This window comes from Anguilla rostrata, chromosome 8 (assembly GCF_018555375.3).
Source record: "Anguilla rostrata isolate EN2019 chromosome 8, ASM1855537v3, whole genome shotgun sequence".
NCBI classification, from domain to species: domain Eukaryota; kingdom Metazoa; phylum Chordata; class Actinopteri; order Anguilliformes; family Anguillidae; genus Anguilla; species Anguilla rostrata.
The window spans coordinates 4917378-4945286 of NC_057940.1; the positions used below are offsets into that span (position 1 = coordinate 4917378).

The window sequence follows — 27909 nt, forward strand, 5'->3', positions numbered from 1 at the left end:
CTATACAAAAAGGCAAAATAAATGTGTTTGCGATTGCCGTCATAGATGTCAGAAGGAAATGTCACTGACAAAAAAAGTTTGCTCTCTTTGTAGTGGTTTGGGCTGGAAACAAGCTGTAAGAGCGGGATATGCACAACACTGCCTACTTATTGGCTACTAAATCTTACAACAATGTACAGCCTTGGAATGCTGGGCACATTTCAACAACAACAAAATATCTATGTATCTGTGTTACTGACTGTTTGGCTAGCTAGCTAAGTTAGCTAAATGACCACATTGTCGTGCACATCAATGTCACCAAGCTAACATTATTAATAAACAAGTGAAGTTGTTATTTAGATGGCGATTAATATATCATGTAATGTTACAATGTATCGAACGTTTGTGGGTTGCATAGAGTTCTTTGCTTTGAGATCTTTGGGGTTTCTTTTGTGTAGCTTGCGGTTTGCTTTGTGGTTTTGGTGTTTGTGAAGATCCTTTAGTTTGGTAAATTTTGTGGGTTTTCTTTTGTTTTAGTTTGTGTTTTAGTTTATTTATCCTAATAAATGTCTGAGTTTTTAAATCAGTTTTTGGATTGTTTTTGATACATTTCAGGGTTTCCCCCAGAAAAGTTGTTAGGCCCGGTGGCAAGTGTCTTTTTTGATGGGGGCCCGGCACGGGCCTGCGACAGACTGATGGCAGCATTAAGGTAGGGCCCTATAGTTTCTGTGATAACAGAATCACAGACGGAATCGCAGAATTGAGAATTTAAAAAAGCTATAACACAGATTCCATAGGGCCCTAAAAGCTGACTGAAGATTTGAAAATATAACTACGTAATGTGAATGTTGTTATAAATAAGTTATTTATTCAACACAGATTTTTAAAAATCAACAACTATTTACAGCATAGCATAGTCTTACAAAGAATCTGACAACAATGTACAGACTTGGAATGCTGTGTTTTCAACAACAACAAAAGAAATTAAAATAATATCAAAGTTTTTGCACTCCACAAAAAACTTGTATTCAAGTCCGGATTGGCTACTGAATGTTACAACAAGCCTCGGAATGCTGGGCACATTTAAATAGGGATGGGAATCGCGAACCGGTTCCAAGTTGTCCTATTCACTGTAATCGTATGGCTCCGAGCTTGTCGATTCCGCTTATCGAAGCCAGCATGTTTTTACGACAGCTGCGCATTGCAAAACAATGACGTAACACCTTGGGGGAGGCACGCACGCAGGCGGCCTCTCTCAGGTGTTTGTTTTGGACAGCAGCTGTCACAACAAATTTGATCCGGGCTGCCAGCCTTGATACATTCTGTTGCGATAAAGATTCTAAAGCCGGACACCCACCGCACGCGTATCGACCGCGTATTACGCGCGTAACTGAAGCGTAGTTGAAGTACTGTTATTACAACGGCAGCGGGCGACGTCGTCTCCACCAGATGCGAACGCGTCGCGAACCGGCTGCGAAGCTTGCGCGACACAAGCGAACTGAAGCGTAGTTTTTCGCTTCTGTTCTATTTTTTCGGCTTGTCGCGCGTCACGATGGCCTGTTTACACACAGAAATATGCTCTAAAATGCTAGGTATACATGCTCTGATTTATATTTCATCCTTATATTACTGGGGGCGTGTTCATGGTGTTGTGGTGTTCATATCCCTTCAAGATTAAACTGTTACGCTATCTTTTTGATGATTAGCTGATTTTACTAAATCTGATCCTATACATGTATTGACGTGAATGACAAGACGACACGGGAATTCCCAATGGTTGATTACGGATTATTTATTATTATTATGATCATCACATTCTTCATGAAATTGGCACGCTTGTTAACCAAGCAAATAAATTAATACAGTTTGAGATTGATTATTATGCAGGCTACGTTGCAATTTAAGCTTATGGTAATTCTTGAAAGCGTTTACTTTCTCACGTATTTACATGAGTTAACAAAATATTACCAAATTAACAAACTGAAAAAGGTCTCTCGCCAAGTATTCACTTAACCCATAATCAACAGTCCTGAACAAACGTGAAATACACGATGTAAGCCCACTGCAGACTGCGAGAGCTACTAGGAATATATAGCTTTTACCAAGCCTTTGCGCGACACAAACGGAACCAGTGTAAATACACTACGCGTCGCGCTGCTTCGCCGTGCTGCTTACATGACACTTACGCGACGCGTGCGGTGGGTGCCCGGCGTAAGACGACTCAGCAATTTCTCTGGATTAACGGGTTATTTTCTAGCCTGAAATGCGATCGTATTACGAAATGGCTACACATGTCATGTAACATATTTTACCGTTGTCAAGCAAAACTGTCGTTGGTAGTTGAACTTGGACCGTTGTTATGCAACAAATAGGATATAACAGGCCAATAGTCAGATTGTAACTGTTTTATATATCCTCTCAAACACATTCATTATGTTTTTATACGAACATTCGCTTTCATGTCTTGACATCCGAAGCGACAGAATGCATTCACATTTATATGCATAACTGGCAACAACAGCAGAAAACATGCACACGTTGTAAACAATTTGCTGTTTGATTACTTTCTCATCGTCAATTCCATATAGGCTAATCGCAAAATGACAAGAATAGAACGAAAACTCGGACTTGCGTGAAAATTTAAATTAGTAGTGGTGCAGCCACCGTTTGCTTTCCTTCGAAGTTACTGCTAGCCGAGCAGCGAAGTGTGCCCTCCAGATGCGAACCATGCACCATAAATTAGTCCATAGTCTTCCTGGTCTTTTTGTGGAATTAAAGAATGGCAGAGTAAAATTACGGCAGTCTGAAAAAGCTAAAGGGACGATTACTAGAATTACCTTTTATTTTACCCTGACAAAAAGTGCGGAAGGTGATTTCCAGTTTGCTTTTACTGTATCACCAATGTGAATTACGCAGAACTACCGCATACCTCACATAACTGTATCAAACGTTTTGAGTCAATTACAGCGGGCTAACAAAGAAAATCCAGAAGAAAATATTCAGCAACTGAATTAATCCATTTGAATGTTTTGGTACGTAATATGCTGTCCCAGCACGAATGCTTAGCATTTTATAAAACAAATACTAAAGCAAGAAAAGAACAGAAGAGCACACGTTATAATTCCAAGACATTGGCAGGCTATAACCAAAACTAGGCTACTGCGCCGCATAACATACAAGTTTGACTTGAAGTTATTATGAAAATAAATTGGTTTGCCGCTGCATATTTTTAAACATGGCGGTTGAAAATAAACACAAAAAAATGCTGCGAGTACTCGACCAATCAGAAATGTTCAGCGCTGCAAGCTCCACCCAAAAGGTTCCTGTACTTTCGGAAAGTACTACGCCCCGAGCAGGAACTTTTTTGGGGGTAAAATAAAGCCCCCGGAACTAAATTTAGACCCTAGTTCCTGCGGTGGAAACGCACTGAGTTCCTCAAAAGGTTCCTAGTTCCGGGGTAAAGTTCCTGCGGTGGAAACGCGGCTTTACTGACTGTTTGGCTAGCTAGCTAAGTTAGCTAAATGACCACGTTGTCGTGCACATCAATGTCACCAAGCTAACGTTATTAATAAACAAGTGAAGTTGTTATTTAGATGGCGATTAATATATCATGTAATGTTACAATGTATCGAACGTTACATTCATGCTACTAGTTTAACGTTACGTAACGAGGTTAGTTAGCCTACTAAACAAATGGTGCCTTGCTAGGTACCGTTAGCTTGTGATAGTTGGAAGCATCAAGTGTTGAACGTCCAACAGATGTCGCTGGTGAGCTTTAAAACCAAGCCGCCCCACTGTAACTGTAGTTTAAAAAACATATTAAAAATAAGTAAAAATAAAAATAAAATAATCCCCGATGCTTAGGCCCGGCGGGGGTCAATTTAGGCCAGGGTTCACGGGAAGGGTTTGGGACCCAGGTGCAGCAATCACTCATGGAGGCAGAGGTAAGTAAAACGATTAAGTCTTCACTGATGATTTAAACCAGTAAAATAAAAACAATAAACAAGGAGAGACATGGAGCAGGGGAAGCAAAAGTACATTACAACACATTACAGGCTTGACCAGCGAAAGCTTTCCACGTTCTCCCATTGACGAATGCCTTGGCTGCGTAGGCAGTGTGTTTCGGGGTCATTGTCTCACTGCAGGATAAAGCACCAGCCAATGAGGTTGGAGGAATTTCTTTGTGCATACCGTAGCTAGACAAAACAAAAAAAATGCCATCCTCCATTACATCATCAATAAAGATGAGTGAGCCTGTTCCAGAAGCAGCCATAGGTGCCCAAGCCCATGACACCACCTCCATCCCTCACAGATGAGGTGGTATGCTTTGGATCAGGCCTGGGTCAAATGTGTATTTGTTTTGGATTCAAATAGTTTTCTGTGCTCTATTGATCGTGCCTGGTGTAATTGAGCCGGCCAATATGACCAGAAGGCGGGGTTTGCACTTTTTGAGCGTATTTCATTGGTTCCAATACACCAGACAAGATCAGTAAAGCATAGAGAAGTACTTGAATCCAAAACAAATACGTATTTGACCCAGGTCTGCTTTGGATCATGGGCTGTTCCTTCCATTCTCCACACTTCAAATGACTCTCCATCATTTTGGTTAAGGTTTATTTTGGTCTCATCTGTCCATAAAACTTTGGTCCAGAAAACTACTGACTCTTTGAATTCTAATCTGGCCTTTGGATTCTTGCTGCTGCTGTGAGGTTTTGCATCTTGCAGTCCAGCCTCTGCAACTCTGCTCTCAACGTCTTCTGCGTACAATGGCTTAAGATATTTTCACCCCTTGCCCTCTGGAGACTGCTGGTGATGTCACTGACCATTGTTTTAGGATTGTTCTTCACAGCTCTTAGGGTTTGTCTGTCATCATCCGCAGTTGGCCGACCTGTAAGGTGTATATTTCTGACTCCGTGGTTTCTGTGCTGTTCTTCCTGATAAATTTGTCTGTTTTCTCTGCTTATAGATTAATTGTTTTTTTCAGCCGTGGTAAGTTCTCTGGTCTTCGTGATGGTGTATGCCTTTGACTCCAAATGCAATCTCCACAGATTAGAACAAAGGTTAAAACCAAGACTAGAGACACACTGCTTTTTAAAAAAATGTATGAACAATTCATGTATGAATGAAAAATGTGTACTCAACACAAAAATAGCTGTTTCCGTACAATGATAAAACATGATACAAAACATGATAAGATGAAACAACAGTCCATAAATTAGTATATTTATTTGTAAGAAATAAGAGTCCACATCCGCATTGAGTGGCCTTTCACTCTTCTGCTTGTGAGGGAAACAGGAAGTGGAGGTATTTGTCCATACATGTACAGCAAACAATAATTGGACTGCATACAGAATTATAATTTTTAAAAACGGCGAACCAAAGCAAATCATCTGTCAGAACTACACGAGAGAGCTGTGAGCGGCAGATAAACACTGCTTAAATAAGGACGGTACTCCATACCGATACTGTTGATTTTTGCCTATATGCGCACAATTACTACTTATTGCGTACTTAGTGATGGATTTACGTATGTACGCTACAGTTATTTACCACGATAAGACTCTTAGTTTTAGGCTGCCGATTTGTATGTGCTGATTTTCACTAGCAGAATAAAGGAAAACTCTTGTCGCGCTGGTTAGGAGATTGGAATTCTGCCTCCCGATACATTTACTGAATTTAGAATTCTGAGCGTATCAGCGACTCACGAACTGAATGGCAAGCAACTGTTGTTAAGTGACTCGTTGAAATGACGGTATATTTCTGTAAACAATGGTGGCTGCAAGGGAACCTGTCTTTTCCACGTTTTCTTTGCTCAAAAATGGGAAGTTTAGCTCTTATCCTGTATAGGCACTTGTTTTTTCTACTTCACCCACTGCCGACAGATGTCATGCACAATTTAAATGATGCATTGTTTTGTTCAAATTTTCCACCAGAAGACATGGATGACCCCAAATAACATGACATAACATAATATAATGATAGAGGAGTTTCTGAGAAACTGACAACACATCCCTTCAAATGAAAAACTTGAATTCAATGCCATTGTTTTAAATCTTGCTTTGTAATTTAATTTCAATTCATCGGTTTTAATCTGTCATCCTTAATGAAAAAGCTTGTGCCTGATCAGATACCAGTCAGGCCACACCTCTTCCTGTTTCATAGATTTTTCAGTCTTGAAGAACTTACACGCACTTACACGCACACACGCATGCGCATGCACACACACACACACACTCACTCTCACACTCGCACACATGCACACATGCACACACGTACACACACACACACACAACTATTTCAGGTAGGAATTCTCTCCACCACTCTGACAGATTCATCCTCCTTGATCTCTGAAAAACAATAACAGAAATAAATAATTTAAACTCCAGAACTGCATCCAGAATTCACATGAAGCAATACAGCGTGCATTAGAGTGTGTGGTAGAGTGTGTGAGTGTGTGATGGTGTGTGAGTATGGGTAGAGTGTGTGAGGTGTGGTGGAGGGTGTGAGTTGGGTAGAGTGTGTGAGTGTGTGATGGAGTGTGTGAGTTGGGTGTGAGAGTGTGTGAGTGGTAGAGTGTGTGAGTGTGTGATGGAGTGTGTGAGTATGGGGTGGAGTGTTGAGTGTGTGGTGGAGGGTGTGAGTTGGATGAGTGTGTGGTGGAGGGTGGTGTGTGAGTGTGAGTGAGTGTGTGAGTGGTGAGTGTGTGAGTGATGGGGTAGAGTGTGTGAGTGTGTGGTGGAGGAGTGTGAGTAGTGGGTAGAGTGTGTGATGGAGTGTGTGAGTGAGGGTAGAGTGTGTGAGTGTGTGTGGAGGTGTGAGTATGGGTACGTGTATAATTGTGTGGTGGAGGTGTGAGTGGTGATGGAGTGTGTGAGTGAGGGTGAGTGTGGATGGTGATGGGGTAGAGTGTGTGAGTCTGTTTGGATGCTCATTAAAGAGGTCACTGAATGTGTCAGATTCAAGCTCACTGCTAATGAGAGGTGTAAACATAGGAATGACCCTGACTGACCTGCAGCACCTCTCTCTGGCATTAACTGCAATGACAGCCGAAACCATGGCAACCAGACCCAGGGAGAACAGCACTGACTTTAGCGCACACAGCGAGAGGCCAGGAGAATCTAGACCTACAGGAAATAAAGAACATCACACAGGACCCTACAGAGACAGCGATCGTTACACAACTGCACAGGCGCACACACATGCGCATACACACACACTCACACACTTGATCTGACTGTACATATTTCTATTTAAGTGCTATTAGCAGTTATTGTTGTATTTTAGTTGTAGTCATTTCAGTTGTAATGTGAATCATGTCCCTATAACAACAAAAAATCCAATGTAGCAGCAGCAGGAGCATCATCATGGTCTAGCTAGAGTGTAAATAAGAGTCGGTTTATGTGTTTTCTGCTGATTATATGCTAATAGCGCTCTGAGCTAATCAGAGACTGACCTGTTTGGCAGGGCCCGGCTGTCACTGTGTTGTTTAGTGAGCTGATGGGGTTAATGGCTGTACAGGTGTAGTTCTCTTCTGCACGGGTGGGGGATACACTCAGCGTAGCTCTGTTCTCCGCTCCAGCAATGTTCTCTCCATTTCTGCTCCAGGACAGCACCACCTGGCTGCCACCAATCACACTGCAACTCAGGGTCACGTTACAGCTGGTGCCGTCTGTGCTGTTATTCACCTGGGAGGTTACCTGCACTGAAACAATCCTCTCTGCAGAGAGAGAGACCACCAACAGCATTACTTACAGCTCAGAGATCTACAGACACAAACTATGAAACACATTGCGTCATTACTTACAGCTCAGAGATCTACAGTCAAAAACTCTGAAACACACTGCTTCACTAATTACAGCTCAAGAGATCTACAGACACAAACTCTGCAACACACTGTGTCATTACTTACAGCTCAGAGATCTACAGACACAAACTCTGAAACACACTGTGTTCATTACTTACAGCTCAGAGATCTACAGACAAAAACTCTGAAACACATTGCGTCATTAATTACAGCTCAAGAGATCTACAGACACAAACACTGAAACACACTGTGTCATTATTTACAGTAAAGAGATCTACAGACACAAACTCTGAAACACACTGTGTCATTATTTACAGTAAAGAGATCTACAGACACAAACTCTGAAACACACTGTGTTCATTACTTACAGCTCAGAGAGCTACAAATTCTGAAACACACTGCTTTATTAATTACAGCTCAAAAACCCACAGACACAAACACTGAGGTGCTCACCATAAATGTGTAGTTGTATCGTTTTTGGCCTGAGGGACCCGGATACTATACCAGTAAAGTCATATTCCCCAGAATCCTCTTCTCTCAGAGAACTAATGTTCAGGGCCCCGGTTTCATAATTCATAATCAGCCTCCCTTCAAAAGCTGCATTTATCTTATCGGTTTCAAAAGGTGAGCTGTCCTGCTCGCGCACTAATCTGATGACATTAACATTGTTCTTTCTCCACTCCATGTAGCCTGGTCCTCTGATTGGTCCTTCCTCATCGGTGGGCAGCACAATGGACTCCCCCACTGCTCCATTCAGCACTAGTGAAGTCCCGTGCACACTGGACACTTGCAGCACTGGGAATACAACAGCACAACTGTTAGTAGAGCACAATTACTAATAAGACACAACCGCTCAGGGCTTGATAATGACCATTTGGCTCAGCAGGCACTGTGGCTAGTGGTGTTCCAAAGGTTGAATTTTCACTGGCCCACAAAAAAAGCAATAAGTATATTATTATGCTGCATTACTAGGACGGAGTGTAGCAGAGTGGGTAAGGAACTAAACTTGTAATCGAAAGGTCGCAAGTTCGATTCCCGGGTAGGACACTGCCGTTGTACCCTTGAGCAAAGTACTTAACCTGCATTGCTTCAGTATATATCCAGCTGTATAAATAGATACAATATAAAAATGCTATGTAAAAAGTTGTGTAAGTCGCTCTGGATAAGAGCGTCTGCTAAATGCCTGTAATGTAATGTAATATTGGAGAGTGGAACTGCAGACACTTGTTTGGACATAACATTTTATTTGAACAGAAACGACCATAGCTATCCAACCTGAGTAAACTGTGTGTGTGTGTGTGTGTGTGAGAGAGAGAGGGAGAGAGAGAGAGAAATGACAAATAAGTTTTAATTACTAGCTTACACTAATGAAAGCACAACCCACAATGAAGGTTATCTTTAACAAAATATACACTTCAAAATTGTTTAAATTGCGTATTGCAGATGTTTTCCATGAATATTCTCTACGTGTTGATGCAGAGAACGAAGAGTACAGGTATCCACAAATTTAAATAATGGCGATGAAATTTTGCGATGCAAATAAAAATGATTTCATTGCTCACCTGTAGCCTAATAGAGGAGACCTGGCTATATCGGATGGTACTGAGCATTTGTGCCAATATAATGCGCTTATATTCATTTAATAACGTCAACGTCAAAGCTCTGCAGATGCACTTTAACTTATTTTTTTACTTTCACTTTAATTTTAAACAGCAACTGCAAAACACCACTGGCGGAGAGAAAATAACTATACTTGAGCGGACTCATGCATTGCATGCCAACGGAACATTACGCCCCCCCCCCCCCACATCCCCCACCATTTCCTGCTCTGGTTATTTCTTGTCTGAGTTAGTCATGATTGGGGATATGGTCAGATGACAAGTTTGCCTTTATATATCGTGGCTTTTGTCATGTTTTGTGTTTTGTTTTTATCTATAATACAATTTCCAGAATAATAATAATAATAATTGTTATTATTATTATTATTATTGTTGTTGTTGTTGTTTATCATAATCATTTAAGAAAAAGAATAATAATAATTATCATCATCATCATCCATCATTTAAGAAAAATTAAAGGAAAGAAATACATCCGTCTCTGTCATTTCTGACAAGGAAGTTAATTTCAAGCAAAGACTGAATCGTGAGCTTCCAAAACGAGGACCAGAGCTGCAGAAAGTAACAGATCAGGAGAAAGGGATGAAAATAATCAGTCACCGAATGTGCCCCCAGAGCGCAGTCAAATGTTCTCTGCCATTAGGAATCGGACAGGTGCATCATAACACCTGGAGAGTGCCCAGAGCAGCCAATCTGCCGTAGAGCTGGCCAGTTCAGGAACCTGGTATGGGGGGGTGGGGGGTGGGGGGGGCTAACGGCTAAGCCGCCCTATGGAAATGCCATGCTACTGCTACTTTCAGACCACTCTGTATTCTTTCTTTAACAAGACCAGGTCAAAAGCTAGTTGCGGTTGCGGTCCAGCCAAAAAAAAAAAAAAAAAAAATTCCAGTTTTGACTGCAAAACCTTCCACGTGGGAACTAAAAAATGGTTTTCATTCTTGGCCACTGCAATAAAAGTCATGCAGTTATCGGGATATGTGTATACAGTGAGCTCCATAATGTCTGGGGGCAAAGAGGCATCTATATATATATATATATATATATATATATATATATATATATATATATATATATATTATTTATTTTTTTTTTTGATTTGGCTCTGTACTCCACAATTTCAGATTTGTAAGCAAACAATTCACATGTGGTTAACAAGTGTATATTTCTTGCTTTGGTTTAATGGTGTTTTTATACATTTTGGTTTCACCCCATATAAATTACAGCCCTTTTTATATACAGCCATTTAAGGGCACCTGTCTGGGACAAATGGCTTAATAGGAGTTTCTGATTACTCAGGTGTCCAATTGCGTTCAGTAGCATTCAGTATCTAGTCTTGATTCTAGGCTTTTGATGGCCTCTGAAGTATACTATTGCTATTTGTCAACATGCGGACCACAGTTCTGCCGATGATATTCAAGGAAGCCATTATGAGACTCAGAAGTAAGACAGAAATAGCCAGGGACATAGGCCAAACCATAGGCTTACTGTTTGGAACAGCATTTAGAGGAAACTAGTGAGCTCAGGCATTTAAAAAAAGGGTCTGGTAGACCAAGGAAGACCTTTACTGTTGATGACTGAAGAGTTCTCACCATAATGAAGAAAAACCCTCAAACACCTGTCTGACAGATCAGAAACACTCTTCAGAAGGCAGGCGTGGATGCGTCAGTGACTACGGACCGCAGAAGATTTTGAGAACAGAATTACAGAGGCTACAATACAAGATACAAACCACAAGCTAGCTCCAGAAACAGGATGGCCAGCTTACTAAGAAGTACCTAAAAGAGCCTGCAGAGATCTACACTTCTTGTGGACAGATGATACCAAGATTGATTTGTATCAGAGTGATGGCAAGAGCAAAGGCCAAAAGGAACTGCCCAAGATCCAAAGCTCCCCTCTTCATCTGTGAAACGTGGTGGTGGGGACGTTATGGTTTTGGGCATGCTATGGCTGCCACAGATACTGGCTCACTTGTCTTCATTGATGACATTGATGAAGTAACAGCTGATAACAGCAGCAGAATGAATTCTGAAGTGTACAGAAGCATCTCATTGGCTCAAGTTCAACCAAATGTCTCCAAACCCATTGGACGGCGCTTCATCCTGCAGCAAGGCCATGATCCAAAACATACTGCCAAAACAACAAAAGAGTTCTTCCAAAACCAAAAACTGGAAAATTCTTAACTGGCCAAGTCAGCCACCTGATCTGAATCCAATCGAACATGCGTTTCATATGCTGTAGAGAAAACTTACGGCCACTAGCCCCCAAAATAAGTAGGAGCTGAGGATGGCTACAGTACAAGCCTGGCAGAGCATCACCAGAGTAGATAGCCTGGTGATGTCTATAGGTCACTGACTTTTAGCAGTCAATGCATGCAAAGGATATTTGACAAAGTACTAAACATGACTACTTTCATTTACATAACATTAATATGTCCCAAACATTATGGTGCCCCTAACAAAAAAAGTGCTGCACTGAGAATGTGCACTTTAACGGTATGTGAATTTTTTTCACGTACAGTTAAAAACTGTCGAGTACAGAGCCAAATCGACAAAAAATATCTGTGTCCTAAACATTATGGCACTCACTCAATGTATATATATAATATATAAATCAGGTTGCGTGGATTTGAAGTATGAATTTGGGTTGAGGAGAGTTCTGATTTCGAACTCTTGTATTAAAACAGGGGAAAGGTCAGAAATCTTTAGCAAGGTATCATTATATAAAGCCTTTCATATGTACAAAAGCATGTTAAAGCACATGAACCCACATACATGCAAGGGAGGCTTCAGAATTAGAGCTCTCGCAGCACTGAACGTAGACAGAGCTTCAGCTACACATCAAGATGAAAAAACAGTCACCACCCGGCATGACTATATGGATATAAAATAACATATTTTCAGCATTATATGACAGGGGTGTCCAATCTTATCCGGGAGCAGGTGCAGGTTTTTGCTCTGTAGCCCAGCACTACAACAAACTAATTAAACTAATCACAGTCTTCAAACACAACCTTGATTGAATCAGGTGTCTTAACAAAATCAGGGCTAAAACAAAAAAAGTAAAAAATGTAAAATTTCAATGATTATATCATGATTTAAAAACTGACAAAAAGCCAAAGTATAGTCAGGGCTAAAACAAAAAAAGCCTGCACCCACACCGGTGCTTGTCAAATAAGACTGGACACCCCTGTTATAAGATTAAAATAAAAAATAAAAAATGTAAAATTTCAATGATTATATCATTTAAAAACTGACAAAAAACTATAAAAGTATAGTCACAAAAAAGGGGAACAAACTGAGGCAGTTACAGTTAGCACAAGTTCAGCAGAAAGAAGAAGGAAGAGAAAGAAGGAGAGAAAGAGGGAGAGATGAAGTGAGTCTGTCTCCACACTTACCCAGAAGAGCTGTCAACACTGCAGAGGACATGATGCAAAACCAGCTCCACAGAAATGACACAGGGCTTCTTTATCGCCCACTGACAAACTGCTTCCTTTCGCTGCAACAGTGTGTGTGTGTGTGTGTGTGTGCACGTGCGTTTGTGTGTGTACACGCCAGAGCGTGTGCGTGCGTGTGTGTGTGTTTGTGTGCAGGCGCGTTTGTGTGTGTGTGTCTGTGTGTCAGCGTCGGTCTGTTTATTATGTATGTATGTGTGTGTGAACTTAGTCTCTGGTGTGAATGAGTAGGTCTGAGTTTGTGTGTGTCTGTGAGGGAGGGAGGGAGGGAGGCGGGGAGGAGAAAGAGAGAGAGAGAGAGAGAGAGAGAAAGAGAGAAAGATTCTATTTGAACTGAGGCATCTGTGTCGGTGAGTGTTTGCTGTTCAGTGCGCAGATCACTTCCTGTGGCTTCTGAGCTCAGCGGTCTGCATGTTGGTCAGAGTGCAGACAAAAGACAACAGTTTATTTTTAAATACCCTTTCCACAGCAAAGTGCGAAAAAAAGGAGGAAGCGCAATCTCCTGCCTCTCGGCTCCAGAGAGCACCACACCCACACGCCTCGGGCCGAGCTGATCACAACGCCGCCTCAACACTTCAACTCGCGACGGTCAGAGATGCGGGCACCCAGCAGCTCAGAGCCGTCAAATCAAACCTCCCGCTCTCAGCGCACGTGTTACACCAGATCTCTCCAGATTCTGGATGGAGGGCCCTGCCTGGTAGCGTATTTGGCAGTGAACAGGTCTTCGGCCTCGGTTGTCAGGTTGCGTTAGCGTAGTGTAGTGTCGCAGCAGGGGCCGTTCCGCTGCCAGTTTCAAACCACAGCTCTCATCAGCAATTCTGCATGAGAGATAGAATCCGCCTGCTCAGCTAAAGACAGCCAACGGTCTTCAGGCCAGTGCAACCAATCGCACTCCTCGCTGCTCCAGAGGAGACATCCCATTCTTTAGCTCAGCTCACATGCTAACGTGCTCACCAGACCTGGGTCAAATATGTATTTGTTTTGGATTCAAATACTTTTCTACAATTTACTGATCTTGTCTGGTGTATTGGAACCAATGAAATACTCTCAAAAAGTGCAAACCGCGCCTTCTGGTCATATTGGAAGGCTCAGTTACACCAGGCAAGATCAATGGAGCACAGAAAAGTATTTGAATCCAAAACAAATACGTATTTGACCCAGGTCTGGTGCTCACAATTAAGTTCACATGCTAACGTGCTCACAGTTTAGCTCACATGCAAACATGCTCACATTTTAGCTCGCATGCTAACGTGCTCACATTTTAGCTCACATGCTAACGTGCTCACAGTTTAGCTCACATGCTAACATGGACACAGTTTAGCTTGTATGCTATCGTGCTCACAATTTAGCTCACATGCTAACATGCTCACAGTTTAGCTCACATGCAAACATGCTCACAGTTTAGCTCACGTGCTAACATCAGAGCTTGTTGCTTTGACTGCGGCTATCGATTTGCGAGCGCAGATAAGCGAGGCTCTCCTCTGAAGGAGTCAGAGAGGACGCCTCAGGTACAGTTTAACAGGTGGACTTTGCAGGTACCCAATCAACCAGCGGAAGCCACCGCCATGCCACAACACGTCATGAGCCCAGCTGACCGAAACCCTCATACCACAATAAAATGCTTAAGCCAGATGTGCGTCGGTGGAGAAAACTGTACATGGCCGTAAGCAGGGCTGCTGGCTACAGTAATGCGTTTGAGTGCCTGGCTGTTGGCACTGCAGGGGAGGGGGGTTCTGGTGCACGGTTAGGTTTGGGGGGTCGCGATAGCTCACCTGTCTTTGTGGTTGGTAATTGCATTCATCCTAAAATTGATTGATTTGTCTTTGTCCGTGGACAACATTATAATGAAACATTAGTGTTCGTATAAACCGATTAAGTTATGGCTTGGTGGGGCAGCATGCCCCATACCTATACAGCACAGAGAGTTTGACACTTTCACTTTTCATTTTATATGCAAGACACAGTCACCCCTGCCCCCACCCCAACTCAACTCAACTGTATCCCTACAACATCGCAATACTGCATCAGTTAGAACAGAACAGACAGTGGAAGCAGCAGGCCACAGAAAAAAATGTTTATTTAAAAAAAAATTAATCCAACACTTTAGTTCTAGAATTATCAAAAAGCATACTCACACCAAACAGAAATCTACAAATCTCCTCACAACCACAGGCTTTCTTAAAAAAAAGTTTAATATCACTTCAAATCTCCTGTGTTATAAAAAACAAAACAAATAAAAGCACAAATGTGACATAGAGCCCAGCATGCATTAAAAACCGTTGGACAAAACTAGATTCCATTTTTTTTTTTGTTTTGCCTTTTGTTATGTTTAACAATCTACTGTATTCATACAAAAACAATTCAGTTCTTTGTTTCATTACACAAGAGAAAGGTACAGTGGCTCAGAGCTGCCAGAAAGCACAGACACCTTTGGCAGTAACAAAAACAATAGGCATTGACAATCTTTCGCCTGCAGACAGGCCCCTGTTACGTGACCACAGTAGAACTGCTGCACAGGCCCCTGTCACATGACCACAGTAGAACTGATGCACATGGGGTCCGGTCAATGACCAGAATGGAATTGCGGTACACAGGCTCCTGTCACATGACTGCACTGGCATTGCTGTGCACGGCCACAAACGTCACATGATCCGTGTGTGGCATCGCTGCAAAAGTGTGACAAGAAGTGGTACCACCGCACACAGACGAGCATGTTCAAAGCAAAAGCCTGCACAAAAAACCAAACTGGGCGATTTTTTTATTCCCCCCCATCCTGGATCAGCCGCCAGCTGTTACGCAGAGGCTACAGAGAGAGAATCGATGATGGGGATGCTGATCCCAGATCAGCTGGCTGGGCAGAGCGCTGGCTGATCTTTGCAGGTTTAGTTTCAGGAGCAGAGCGCACAGCGTGCACACCAAGCGCACAGCGTATGCCGCCGCAGCCCGTCCAGACGCTTCAGCGCTCAGACCGCCAGCACGAGGCTATGGTTCGCACGGAGGTTCATTCGTGGAATACGCCCAGCCCGGCTCAGCCCAGCCAAGCCTGGCTCAGCCCAGCCCAGCCCAGCCCAGCCCAGCCCAGCCAAGCCCGGCTCAGCCCAGCCCAGCCCAGCTCAGCCCAGCCCAGCCCAGCCCAGCCCAGCTCAGCTCAGCCCAGCCCAGCCTGGCTCAGCCCAGCCCAGCCCGGCCCAGCCCAGCCCAGCCAAGCCCTCGCCCTAGCCAGCCAGCCCAGCCCAGACCAGCCCGGCTCAGCCCAGCCCGCGCCAGCCCAGCCCAGCCCAGCCCAGCCCGGCCAGCCCAGCCCAGCCCAGCCCCAGCCAGCCAGCCCAGCCCAGCCCAGCCCGGCTCAGCCCAGCCCAGTCCAGTCCAGCCCAGCCCGGCTCAGCCCAGTCCAGCCTGGCTCAGCCCAGTCCAGCCCGGCTCGGCCCAGTCCAGCCCGGCCCGGCCCAGCCCAGCCCGGCTCAGCCCGGCCAAGCCCGGCCAAGCCCGGCTCAGCCCAGCTCAGCCCAGCTCAGCCCAACACTCAAAGTTAGCGGCCACTTTCCTGTGACGCACTCTGGTCGAGCCTCTGGTCTGTGGCCACGGCGTGGAGTCAGCCAGTAAAACCATCCCTAGCGATTACATTCAAGGTAAGAGGAACCAGGAAGCTCAGTGACCAAACAATGAAATGAGTCAGTTAATCAACCAAGTGAGTGTGTCCAGCAGTAAGTAAGTCACACAGTGAGCGAATCAGTCAGTGGTTATGAGTAAATACGCAGAGTCAGTGGCTGTTAATAAACGAATCAGTCAGTCAGTCCACGGCTGTAAGTGAGCGAATCCGTCAAACAGTCAGTCAGTAGTGAGTGAATCAGCCAGTCAGTGACTATAAACAAGTGAATCAGCCAGGCAGCGAGGTCTGGGTTCTCATGGGGTCCAGCTGTGTGTATTTCAGGGTACCGAGTTGCTAGCCCTTAAAATGGATGTGGACATCAAGTGACCAGCTGTGAAATGGTCAAGTGGCCATTCATACGAGGCATCTTGGAATGGTGCTCAATTTGGCAGGAAGTTGGAGGGAAGTACCCCATCATGCGTCCATGCAGAAAAACCAGGTCTTCATCCGCCGATGGCGTGACTAACATTTACATCTACACACACATGCACGGTTCTGCACGCACTACGCCATGAAGGTCTCCAATCTACACACCCGCCTGTGTGGGTTACCTCTACACATCTCCCAAACAAGTCAAGAAAACATTCGCAGAACATCTACCCAGTCCTGCAGTGTCTGTAAAAACCACCTCCTTCCGTGGACCCCAATTTGGCAGTTGAATAAAAAATTTTTAAAAACACAGTAAAGAGCCTTCATACACCTGCCTGTCAGCAGAGGGGCCAGGATTTGGCAACACGGTTTGAATGTGATTAAGGCGCAGGCTGTCAGTAATATGCACAGATGACAGACAGGGAGGTGGGCATGTTTTTTTTTTTGGGGGGGGGGGGGGGGGGTAAGGGGAGTAAGGATTAAAGGTTGGGCATGGCTTGGGGATGGGGGACGTGTCCCTTCACTGGGTCCCCAGAACGAGACCTGCCTGGTCCTCCAACAACCATAAGGAAAGCAGGCCAGTGATTGGTCAATAGTTACCCATTGCTGACGGGTCCAGACTACTGGTTAATATGCTGATGTTCCTACTAGGCTGGTCAATGAGCTGGTGTTACACTTTTGTGCAGCTAGCACTGAGTTCTGTATGGTTTCTGGAGAGAAGGGTGGGGAGCTACCGCGTGTCAGGAAACAGCCGCCGGTGAGGTCAGCGAATTGCATCACACGGAAGTCTCCGACTGCAGCCGCATCACAAACTTGTGGCTCTTGGGGTCAATGAACTCCTCCCCTAGACGCAGGAAGGGGATGGGCATCACCGTGACGACCAGGGCGAAGTCCAGGCGGCGCAGGGAGAAGACCAGGCCCTGCCGGAGGGCGGAGGTCACCGGCTCCTCGCTCACCAGCGTCCACTCTCGCCCCCTGCTGTTCTCCTTCTGGTACTGCAGCGTCGGGCCTGGGCTCAGGTAACGCTCCAGAAACGCCTGAGGGAGTGAGGGAGAGAGGGAGAGAGAGAGAGAGAGAGAGAGATTTGAAGGAACTTCATGAGTCTGATACAGAATCAGGTGTGTGTGCATGTGTTTGCGTGTGTAGGTGTGCGTGTGTTTTTGTGCATACATGTGTGTTCGTGTTATTGTGTATGTGTGTGTGCATGTGCACGTCTATGTATGCTTGTGTTTGTGTCCGCGCTTTTATGTGTGTGTGTGCGCATGCATGTACTTGTGTTTGTGTATGCGAGCGTGCGTGCGTGTGTGTGTCTGTGTGTGTCTGTGTGTGTGCATGCGTGCGTGTCTGCGTGTGTGCGTGCGTGCCTGCGTGTGTGTGTGTGCGTGCGTGCATGTGTGTGTGTGTGTGCTGTGGTGTGCTGTGTGTGTGTGTGTGCTGTGCGTGTCTGTGTCTCTGGGCGTCGATGTGTGTGTGTGTGTGTGTGTGTGTGTGTGTGCGTACACTCGTTTCTCACCTTGGGCGTCATGTTGTGCGTGATGCAGAACTGCAGGTGTGTGAGGATGCTCTCCATGCTGTGGTAGGGCTGCTGCCGGGTGGTGCGCAGGTACTTCTGCATGGCACGGGCCATGGGCGCGAATATGGCCTGAGCCGCCTCCCGCGGGTCCATGATCTCCCGCGCGCTCTTGGGCGACGACGCCGCCGGCTCGTCCTCCTGCAGCCGCTTAATGTGCGTGAAGGCCTCCTCTACTGCCACCACCAGTCTGGGAGGAGCAAGTACAACCGCCACTATCAATAACATCCTGCTGTCTGGTTGGGTGGATATGACCTTTACTGGCGCCACCAGCCTGGGAGGAGCAAGTACAACCACCATTATCAATGTGTGGATATTACCTCTACTGCCACCACCAGCCTGGGAAGAGCAAGTACAACCACCATTATCAATGTGTGGATATTACCTCTAATGCCACCACCAGCCTGGGAAGAGCAAGCACAACCACCACTATCAATAACATCCTGTTGTTTTGTTGGGTGGATATTACCTTTACTGCCCCCGTCAGGCATGCAGGAGCAATTACAGCTGCCACCGCATCCACACGCTATGGCTAATTCTATCAGATCAACTATGATGGGAAAATCCACCCAATGGAATGTCCTTCAATGCATTTCGGCATGCAAATTTCGGGCAGTCTTGGAACGTGATGTTATTGTTGAAGGGAAATTTTAATTTAGGACAAGTACAGTAATGGTACCAGCTCCAAATTTACCAGCAGCCAAACCACCACGCACTCTACTCCTGCCGACTGGCTGAAGCCAAGCAAGTGTGGGCTTGGTTAGTACTTGGATGGGAGACCACCAGGGAATACTGAGTTGCTGCTGGAAGTAGTGTTGGTGGGCCAGCAGGGGGGCAATCTTCCCTCTGGTCAAATAAACCCCAATGCCCCAGTGCAGTGACAGGGACACTTTCCTGTAGGAGATGCCGTCTTTTGGATGAGTCATTAAAGATCCCATGACACTATTCGCAAAGAGTGGAGGGTTCTCCGGTGTCCTGGCTAAAATCCCAGATATGGCTCTCGCAAAAACTTGCCACCTAATCATCCCCTGATTTAATTGGCATAAAAAATGTTCTCTCCCTCCAGTGGAGCTGCTCAGTGGCCAACAATCGAGGATTGTGGTTGTACTGGGCAGCTCCCAGGTGTGAATGTGTATGAGTGTGAACCAGGGCGTTGCTGCAAAAGAGCATCCGTGCTCAGCGAGCCTACCCTGGGTAAATAAATTTATTTGGCGAGTATAGCTGCAGTGAAGCCTAAACTAGCAGGAAACAGCTGTGTACAAACAGACCCACCTACTCGAACACGACTGATCATGCTTCAGTAAAGTTCTGAGTTCATTGAGTTCCTGAGTCACCTCAGGAAGAAATTTTTTTTTTCTGTTACCAATTTTGTTTTTTCTGTTCGCAATTTTCCAATTTTGCAATTTTCTGGCAGTGCACTCTCACCCCCTCCACCCCAGCCTAGAAGAACCAGTGGCCAATGGCAATGCACTCTCTCACCCCCCAGCCTAGGAGAACCAGTGGCCAATGGCAATGCACTCTCTCACCCCCCAGCCTAAAAGAACCAATGGCAGTGCACTCTCAACCCCCTCCACCCCCACCCCCAGCCTAGAAGAACCAATGGCAGTGCACTCTCACCCCACCCCCAGCCTAGAAGAACCAATGGCAGTGCACTCTCACCCCACCCCCAGCCTAGAAGAACCAATGGCAGTGCACTCTCACCCCCCCCCCAGCCTAGAAGAACCAATGGCAGTGCATTCCCCCCCCCCCAGCCTAGAGACCATGGCAGGCACTCCCCCCAGCGAAGAACCAATGGCAGTGCACTCTCACCCCCCAGCCTAGAAGAACCAATGGCAGTGCACTCTCTCACCTGGCCTTGCGTTTACGAATTCGGCGCTCCATCTCGGCCTCCTCGTAGTACAGCTCGTTATGGGAGTTGTCACGGCGACGAGCGGCAGCCGCTATCATTGCCCGAGACTGGGCCGTGGAGTTATTGGTGCTGTTCTCTGCGGAATCAACCAATCGGGCAAAACACAGCAATCAAAGTCAGCCAATCAACACATCAGTCCCGTAAACAAAATAGGGAATAAATGTGGAAAAAATAAACTGGAAAGAGGAAATCAAGAGGGAGGGAGGGAAGGAAACAGAGGCAGGCGGAGGAGGAGGGAGACTGAGAGAAAATCAAGTAGAGAGTGAAAGGAAAGAAAAAAGGAGAGAGAGACCGAGGGAGAGAGAGAAAAGGGCAGCTTCCTACCTTCTCCAAGGGAATAGACCTTGAAGCCAGACATCTTTTTGGAGAGGATGGACTTGGGCAGGTTAAGCAGGGCCGGGTTGTAGACAGGGAAATCACTGTAGTACTGCTCAAGAACCCACACTGCAGCTCTCTGTATGCTGCACGCAAGCACACACACATCATCATCATCATCATCATCATCATCACTATGGTACAGCTCCAAAACCCACACTGCAGCTCTCTGTAAACTGTACCATAAATAAATACACACACACTCTCTCTGTTTAAAGAGTTAGCATTCATACATTAACATTTTGTGGGGGTGGGGGTGGGGGGTGGGGGTTGGAGGCCTTGGAGGACTGTGGGAGGGGAGTGGCTGGATGTGGAGGGGGCATGAAAGAGTTAGGTGCACATGGCCAAAGTATGGTATGGGTAATAGGGTATGGCGGGCATGGCAGGGCGTGGTAGGGTCAGGTGGGCAGGGCGTGGTAGGGAGTGGAGGGCATGGCAGGGCGTGGTAGGGAGTGGAGGGCATGGCAAGGCGTAGCATGGCGTGGCAGGGTGAGGTGGGCAGGGTGTGGCAGGGCATGGCAGGCGCAGCAGTGGGGGGCATTGGCAGGCGCGGCTAGGCGTAGGGTGGAGGTGGCAGGGAGAGGAGGGGCAGGGCAGGTGCAGGTGCAGTGGGCAGGGGGTGGTAGGGAGTGGAGGGCATGGCAGGGCGCGGCGGGCATAGCAGGGCGGTGCAGGGTCAGGTGGGCAGGGCGTGGCAGGGCACGGCGGGCATAGCAGGGCGTGGCAGGGTGAGGTGGGCAGGGCGTGGCAGGCGTACCTGAGGTGTCCCAGGTTGTAGAAGCGGCTGGCGCCGTCGGTGGAGCGCACCACCTTGAGGCAGAAGGCGGGCTGCAGGTGGCGCACCTCCAGCAGCACCAGCGCCAGGTACTGGATGAAGAGCAGCGCGTCCACCAGCGAGGCGGCGTACTCCACGATGCCGCGGTAGTCCCGCTCCCGCGGCTCCAGCACGCGCACGCCGTAGAACAGCCAGTAGGACGCCACGAAGAGGAAGACCAGCACCATGAGCAGCGCGCGGAAGACGAAGAGGCGCGGCAGGGTGGCGCGGGGCGGCCGCAGGAACAGCGCCCAGGACGAGATGAGCAGCACCAGCAGCTTGAAGGCCAGGGACACGTAGAGCCCCTCGCAGGGCGTCCCGCAGGGCTCCAGCCGGTCCCGCCACAGCAGCTGCGGCAGCAGGAGGAAGGCCAGCGGCGTCGCCATGGCGAACAGGCCCAGGCACCCGCTGACCGCGGGCCCCGCCCACCGACGGCACTCCAGCGGCGACGACTCCTCCAGCTCCTTGGAGACGCGCGTCAGGTCCTCGTTGGAGACGCTGTGCTCGGACGTGCCCGTCACCACCGTGGTGGTCTCGCCCCAGTTATCATCCTGCGCGCGGAGAAAGGGGGGGGGGGAGAGAGAGAGAGAGAGAAAATGAGAGATTGGGGAGGGAGAGAGGGTGAGAAAGAGAGAGAGAGAGTCAATTCAAAGGTGACACTGGAGAAAGAGAAAGCCTGAGTTTGGGGTACACAGTCAGACAGCTGGGGTACAGTGAAAGGAACACAGAGACAGGGTTGGTGTAGAATGAGATTTTGGGGTACACACCCTGTCGTCCCCACGGGTACTCTCGTTGTCCAGGAGGGGCTCTCCGGGGGCCTGGATGGTGACGGATTTGTCCCCTCTGCTGCTGCTGCCATCTCTGCTCTTAGAGCGATGGCGCTCCCTCCTCTCCCTGCGCCGAAACACAGGGTTAACTCAGTACAGATCTCCCTCAGCCAAAACACAGGGTTAACTCAGTACAGATCTCCCTCAGCCAAAACACAGGGTTAACTCAGTACAGATCTCCCTCAGCCAAAATGCAGGTTGCTCCTCAACTTAGTCTAGCACACTCCAGTGCTCTTAGAAACAGGGTTCACTTTCCGCGAACACAGGGTTAACTCACCTTGTTCCACAGATCTCCCTCAGCCAAAACACAGGGTTAACTCAGTACAGATCTCCTCAGCAAAACAGGTAACTTACACTCCCAGCCAAACAGGTTCACACCCCAAAACACAGGGTCACTTACTCACAACAAGGATTAACTTAGCACTGCTCTCTAAGCCTAAACACAGGGTTAAATTAATACTGCTCTCTAAGCCAAAACCCAGGGTTAACTTAGTATTGCTACCTGAGCCAAAACACAGGGTACATTTAGCACTGCTCTCTAAGCCAAAACACAGGGTTAATTTAGTACTGCTCACTGTGCCAAAACACAGGGCGAACTTAGTACTCATCCTTGTTCCAAAACACAAGGTAAACGTAGTACTGCTACCGGCACAAACACACAGGGTTAACTTAGTACTGCGCCCCCTGTGCCGAAACACAGGGTTAACTCAGTACAGCTCCCTGAGCCATAACACAGAGTTAACTTAGAACTGCTCTCTCAGCCAAAACACAGAATTAACTTGGTACTGTTCTTCGTGCCAAAGCACAGGGTTAACTCACACATGCATATTTAAATAGACAGATAAGCCTGCCTTCTGCTAATCTAAGTTTGTGAAGACCTGGAAATAAGCTGGCACACCCATTAAAGTGAAGGGCAACTATCTGACTTCTGAAGGCAAAAAAAAAAAAACTTCCTCAATGGTATTTTGAAACACAACTAAATGATGATTAAATCAATGAAACAATCATTATATTTCATATAAAAAAAGAGATGAAGTGAAAAAATTCCATATGTAATAAAATATGTACATTTTAATGAACAGTTTCCCAAAACTTCTGGACCAAAACAATTATTGTTTCACAAAAATTGGCTGATGAGCTTTTCTTTGGTTGTTAAATCTCCTTGGTTTTCTACACTGAATTAAATGCGCAGCAAGTGCTTTTGCCCTCAACATGCGCAGTAGAGGCTGTTTCCCCATTACTTCCTAGGCTTCACCGCCTGGCCCCTCCCATCCTCTCCAGTTCCTATGTACGCTCTATGGCTAGACTTAGCACTGCGTCCTCCCTCTGTGCTCTGTGGCAGAACACAGAGTCAAATTAGTGCTGCTAACGCACTAAAACAAAGCGTCAACTTAGTAATAATCTCTGAACCAAAACACAAGGTCAACTTAGTACAGCACCCTGAGCCAGAACACAGGGTTAGCTTAGTATTACCTCCTGTTAAAACACAGAGTGAACTTGGTATAACTCTCTAAGACAAAACAGAGTTAACTTAGTACTGCTCCCTGTTAAAACACAGGGTTAACTCAGTACAGCTCCCTGAGCCAAAACACAGAGTTAACTTAGAACTGCTCTCTCAACCAAAACACAGAATTAACTTGGTACTGTTATTTGTGCCAAAGCCCAGGGTTAACTCACACATGCATATTTAAATAGACAGATAAGCCTGCCTTCTGCTAATCTAAGTTTGTGAAGACCCGGAAATAAGCTGGCACTGTGCATGCTGAGTACAAAACACTGGCAGACCCATTAAAGTGAAGGGCAACTATCTGACTTCTGAAGGCAAAAAAAAAAACTTCCTCAATGGTATTTTGAAACACAACTAAATGATGATTAAATCATCATTATATTTAATATAAAAAAGAGATGAAGTGAAAATATGCCATATGTAATAAAATATGTACATTTTAATAAACAGTATCCCAAAACTTCTGGACCAAAAAGGTTTTCTTTGGTTGTTAAATCTCCTTGGTTTTCTACACTGAATTAAATGCGCAGCAAGTGCTTTTGCCCTCAACATGCACAGTAGAGGCTGTTTCCCCATTACTTCCTAGGCTTCACCGCCTGGCCCCTCCCACCCTCTCTAGTTCCTATGCGCGCTCCATGGCTTGACTTAGCACTGCGTCCTCCCTCTCTGCTCTGTGGCAGAACACAGGGTTAACCTAGCGCTGAACACACAGGGATGACTCAACACTGCCCTCTTCTGGTTTCCCTGCGCCACAACACACAGGGCAGACTTGTCACTGCACTTTCTCCTGGAACTTACAAAGAAAACATAGAGCACTGCACTGAGTGCACTCTCCCTTGCGTGTCTATAGTGTATGTAGTGTCTTTTTTGTATATTGTGTGTATCTTATATGTGCACAGCATGCATTGCGTGCATGTGTGTAATCTCTGCTACATGTGTAGTGTGTGTATAGCATGTGTGTATAGTGCCTATTGTGTGTGTAGTTTGCATTGTGTTTGTACAGTCTGCATTGCATGTGTAGTGTCTGCGTAGCATGTATAGTATGCGTGCAGTGTGTTTAGTGTATAGTGTGTGTGCAGTGTGTTTAGAGTTTGTGTAGTGTGCCAGTATAGTTTGCACTGCATGTGTGTACTGTGTTTAGTGTGTGTGTAGTTTGTACTGCATGTGTATCGTATGTATTGTGTATTTATAGTTCGTATTGCATGTGTGCAGTGTGTTTAGTGTCTGTATAGTGCGTGTTTAGCATGTGTATAGTGAATGTGCTGAGTGTGTTTGTGAGTGTATAGTTTGTACTGTGTGAGTGTGCAGTGTGTATAGTGTTTGTGCACACTGTGCATGTAGAGTGTGTGTGAAGTGTGTGTTTAGCGTGTATGTATAGTTTGTATTGGGTGTATGCAGTGTGTTTAGCGTGTGTATAGTGTGTGCAATGTGTTCAGCATGTGTGTAAAGTGTGTGTATAGCATATGTAGTGTATATAGCATGTGTGTATAGTTTTTATTTTATTTTTTTATTTAACCTTTATTTAACCAGGTTAGTCTCATTGAGACTAGAAATCTCTTTTTCAAGAGAGACCTGGCCAAGAAAGTAGCAGTCGATTACAGACACACGCTAAACACAGGATTAACTTAGCACTGCTCTCTAAGCCTAAACACAGGGTTAAATTAATACTGCTCTCTAAGCCAAAACACAGGGTTAACTTAGTACTACTCACTGTGCCAAAACACAGGGTTCACTTGGTACTCATCCTTGTTCCAAAACACAGGGTCAACTTAATACTGCTCTCTAAGCCTAAACACAGGATTAACTTAGCACTGCTCTCTAAGCCTAAACACAGGGTTAACTTAGTATTGCTACCTGAGCCAAAACACAGGGTACATTCAGTACTGCCCTCTCAACCAAAACACAGAATTAACTTGGTACTGTTCTTCGTGCCAAAGCACAGGGCGAACTTAGTACTCATCCTTGTTCCAAAACATAAGGTAAATGTAGTACTGCTGCCGGCACAAACACACAGGGTTAACTTAGTACTGCTCTCTGTGCCAAAACACAGAGTCAAATTAGTGCTGCTAACGCACTAAAACAAAGGGTCAACTTAGTACTAATCTCTGAACCAAAACACAAGGTCAACTTGGTACTGTTCCCTCAGCCTAAACAGGGTCAACTTAGTACAGCACCCTGAGCCGGAACACAGGGTTAGCTTAGTATTGCCCCCTGTTAAAAGACAGAGTGAACTTAGTATAGCTCTCTAAGACAAACCAGAGTTAACTTAGTACTGCTCCCTGTTAAAACACAGGGTTAACTCAGTACAGCTCCCTGAGCCAAAACACAGAGTTAACTTAGAACTGCCCTCTCAACCAAAACACAGAATTAACTTGGTACTGTTCTTTGTGCCAAAGCACATGGTTAACTCACACATGCATATTTAAATAGACAGATAAGCCTGCCTTCTGCTAATCTAAGTTTGTGAAGACCTGGAAATAAGCTGGCACTGTGCACGCTGAGTACAAAACACTGGCAGACCCATTAAAGTGAAGGGCAACTATCTGACTTCTGAAGGCAAAAATAAAACTTCCTCAATGGTATTTTGAAACACAACTAAATGATGATTAAATCGATGAAACAATCATTATATTTCATATAAAAAAAGAGATGAAGTGAAAATATTCCATATGTAATAAAATATGTACATTTTAATGAACAGTTTCCCAAAACTTCTGGACCAAAACAATTATTGTTTCACAAAAATTGGCTGATGAGGTTATCTTTGTCTGTTAAATCTCCTTGGTTTTCTACACTGAATTAAATGCGCAGCAAGTGCTTCTGCCCTCAACATGCGCAGTAGAGGCTGTTTCCCTGTTACTTCCTAGGCTTCACCGCCTGGCCCCTCCCACCGCTGAACACACAGGGATGACTCATCACTGCCCTCTTCTGGTTTCCCTGCGCCACAACACACAGGGCAGACTTGTCACTGCACTTTCTCCTGGAACTCACAAAGAAAACATAGAGCACTGCACTGAGTGATGTCTTGACATCTGAAGCGACAGAATGCATTCACATTTATATGTATAACTGGCAACAACAGCAGAAAACATGCACACGTTGTAAACAATTTGCTGTTTGATTACTTTCTCATCGTCAATTCCATATAGGCTAATCGCAAAATGACAAGAATAGAACGAAAACTCGGACTTGCGTGAAAATTTAAATTAGTAGTGGTGCAGCCACCGTTTGCTTTCCTTCGAAGTTACTGCTAGCCGAGCAACGAAGTGTGCCCTCCAGATGCGAACCATGCACCATAAATTAGTCCATAGTCTTCCTGGTCTTTTTGTGGAATTGAAGAATGGCAGAGTAAAATTATGGCAGTCTGAAAAAGCTAAAGGGACGATTACTAGAATTACCTTTTATTTTACCCTGACAAAAAGTGCGGAAGGTGATTTCCAGTTTGCTTTTACTGTATCACCAATGTGAATTACGCAGAACTACCGCATACCTCACATAACTGTATCAAACGTTTTGAGTCAATTACAGCAGGCTAACAAAGAAAATCCAGAAGAAAATATTCAGCAACTGAATTAATCCGTTTGAATGTTTTGGTATGTAATATGCTGTCCCAGCACGAATGCTTAGCATTTTTATAAAATACTAAAGCAAGAAAAGAACAGAAGAGCACACGTTATAATTCCAAGACGTTGGCAGGCTATAACCAAAACTAGGCTATTGCGCCGCATAACATACAAGTTTGATTTGAAGTTATTATGAAAATAAATTGGTTTGCCGCTGCATATTTTTAAACATGGTGGTTGAAAATAAACACAAAAAAATGCTGCGAGTACTTGACCAATCAGAAATGTTCAGCGCTGCAAGCTCCACCCAAAAGGTTCCTGTACTTTCGGAAAGTACTACCCCGAGCAGGAACTTTTTTGGGGTAAAATAAAGCCCCGAACTAAATTTAGACCTAGTTCCTGCGGTGGAAACCACTGAGTTCCTCAAAGGTTCCTAGTTCCGGGGTAAAGTTCCTGCGGTGGAAACGCGCTTTGCT

At 45.5% G+C, this 27909-nt stretch overlaps 3 protein-coding genes across 4 annotated transcripts in view; 1 reads left to right on the plus strand and 2 right to left on the minus strand.

Moving 5' to 3' along the window:
* The window catches only part of LOC135260616 (uncharacterized), a 127828-nt gene extending 114166 nt beyond the window's left edge, over positions 1–13662 (minus strand). The window contains exons 1-3 of the mRNA XM_064345985.1: positions 12794–13662; positions 8237–8578; positions 7433–7696 (exon numbers count right to left, since the gene is read on the minus strand). Of these exons, the coding sequence (XP_064202055.1) occupies positions 7433–7696; positions 8237–8578; positions 12794–12824 (637 nt within the window). The 5' untranslated portion in view covers positions 12825–13662. The remainder of the gene's footprint in view (positions 1–7432; positions 7697–8236; positions 8579–12793) is intronic.
* LOC135260620 (uncharacterized) overlaps positions 1–27909 on the plus strand; it is a 132270-nt gene that overhangs the window by 69772 nt on the left and 34589 nt on the right. The gene's annotated exons all lie outside the window — the stretch shown is intronic.
* Positions 16192–22971, minus strand: LOC135260268 (vang-like protein 2). Its single transcript, XM_064345511.1, has 7 exons — positions 22932–22971; positions 22304–22452; positions 21480–22087; positions 20672–20808; positions 20288–20423; positions 18382–18628; positions 16192–17905 (listed from the first exon to the last, which is right to left on the minus strand). The coding sequence occupies exons 1-7, from the start codon at positions 22969–22971 to the stop codon at positions 17645–17647; spliced, it is 1578 nt and encodes a 525-aa protein (XP_064201581.1). The 3' UTR covers positions 16192–17644.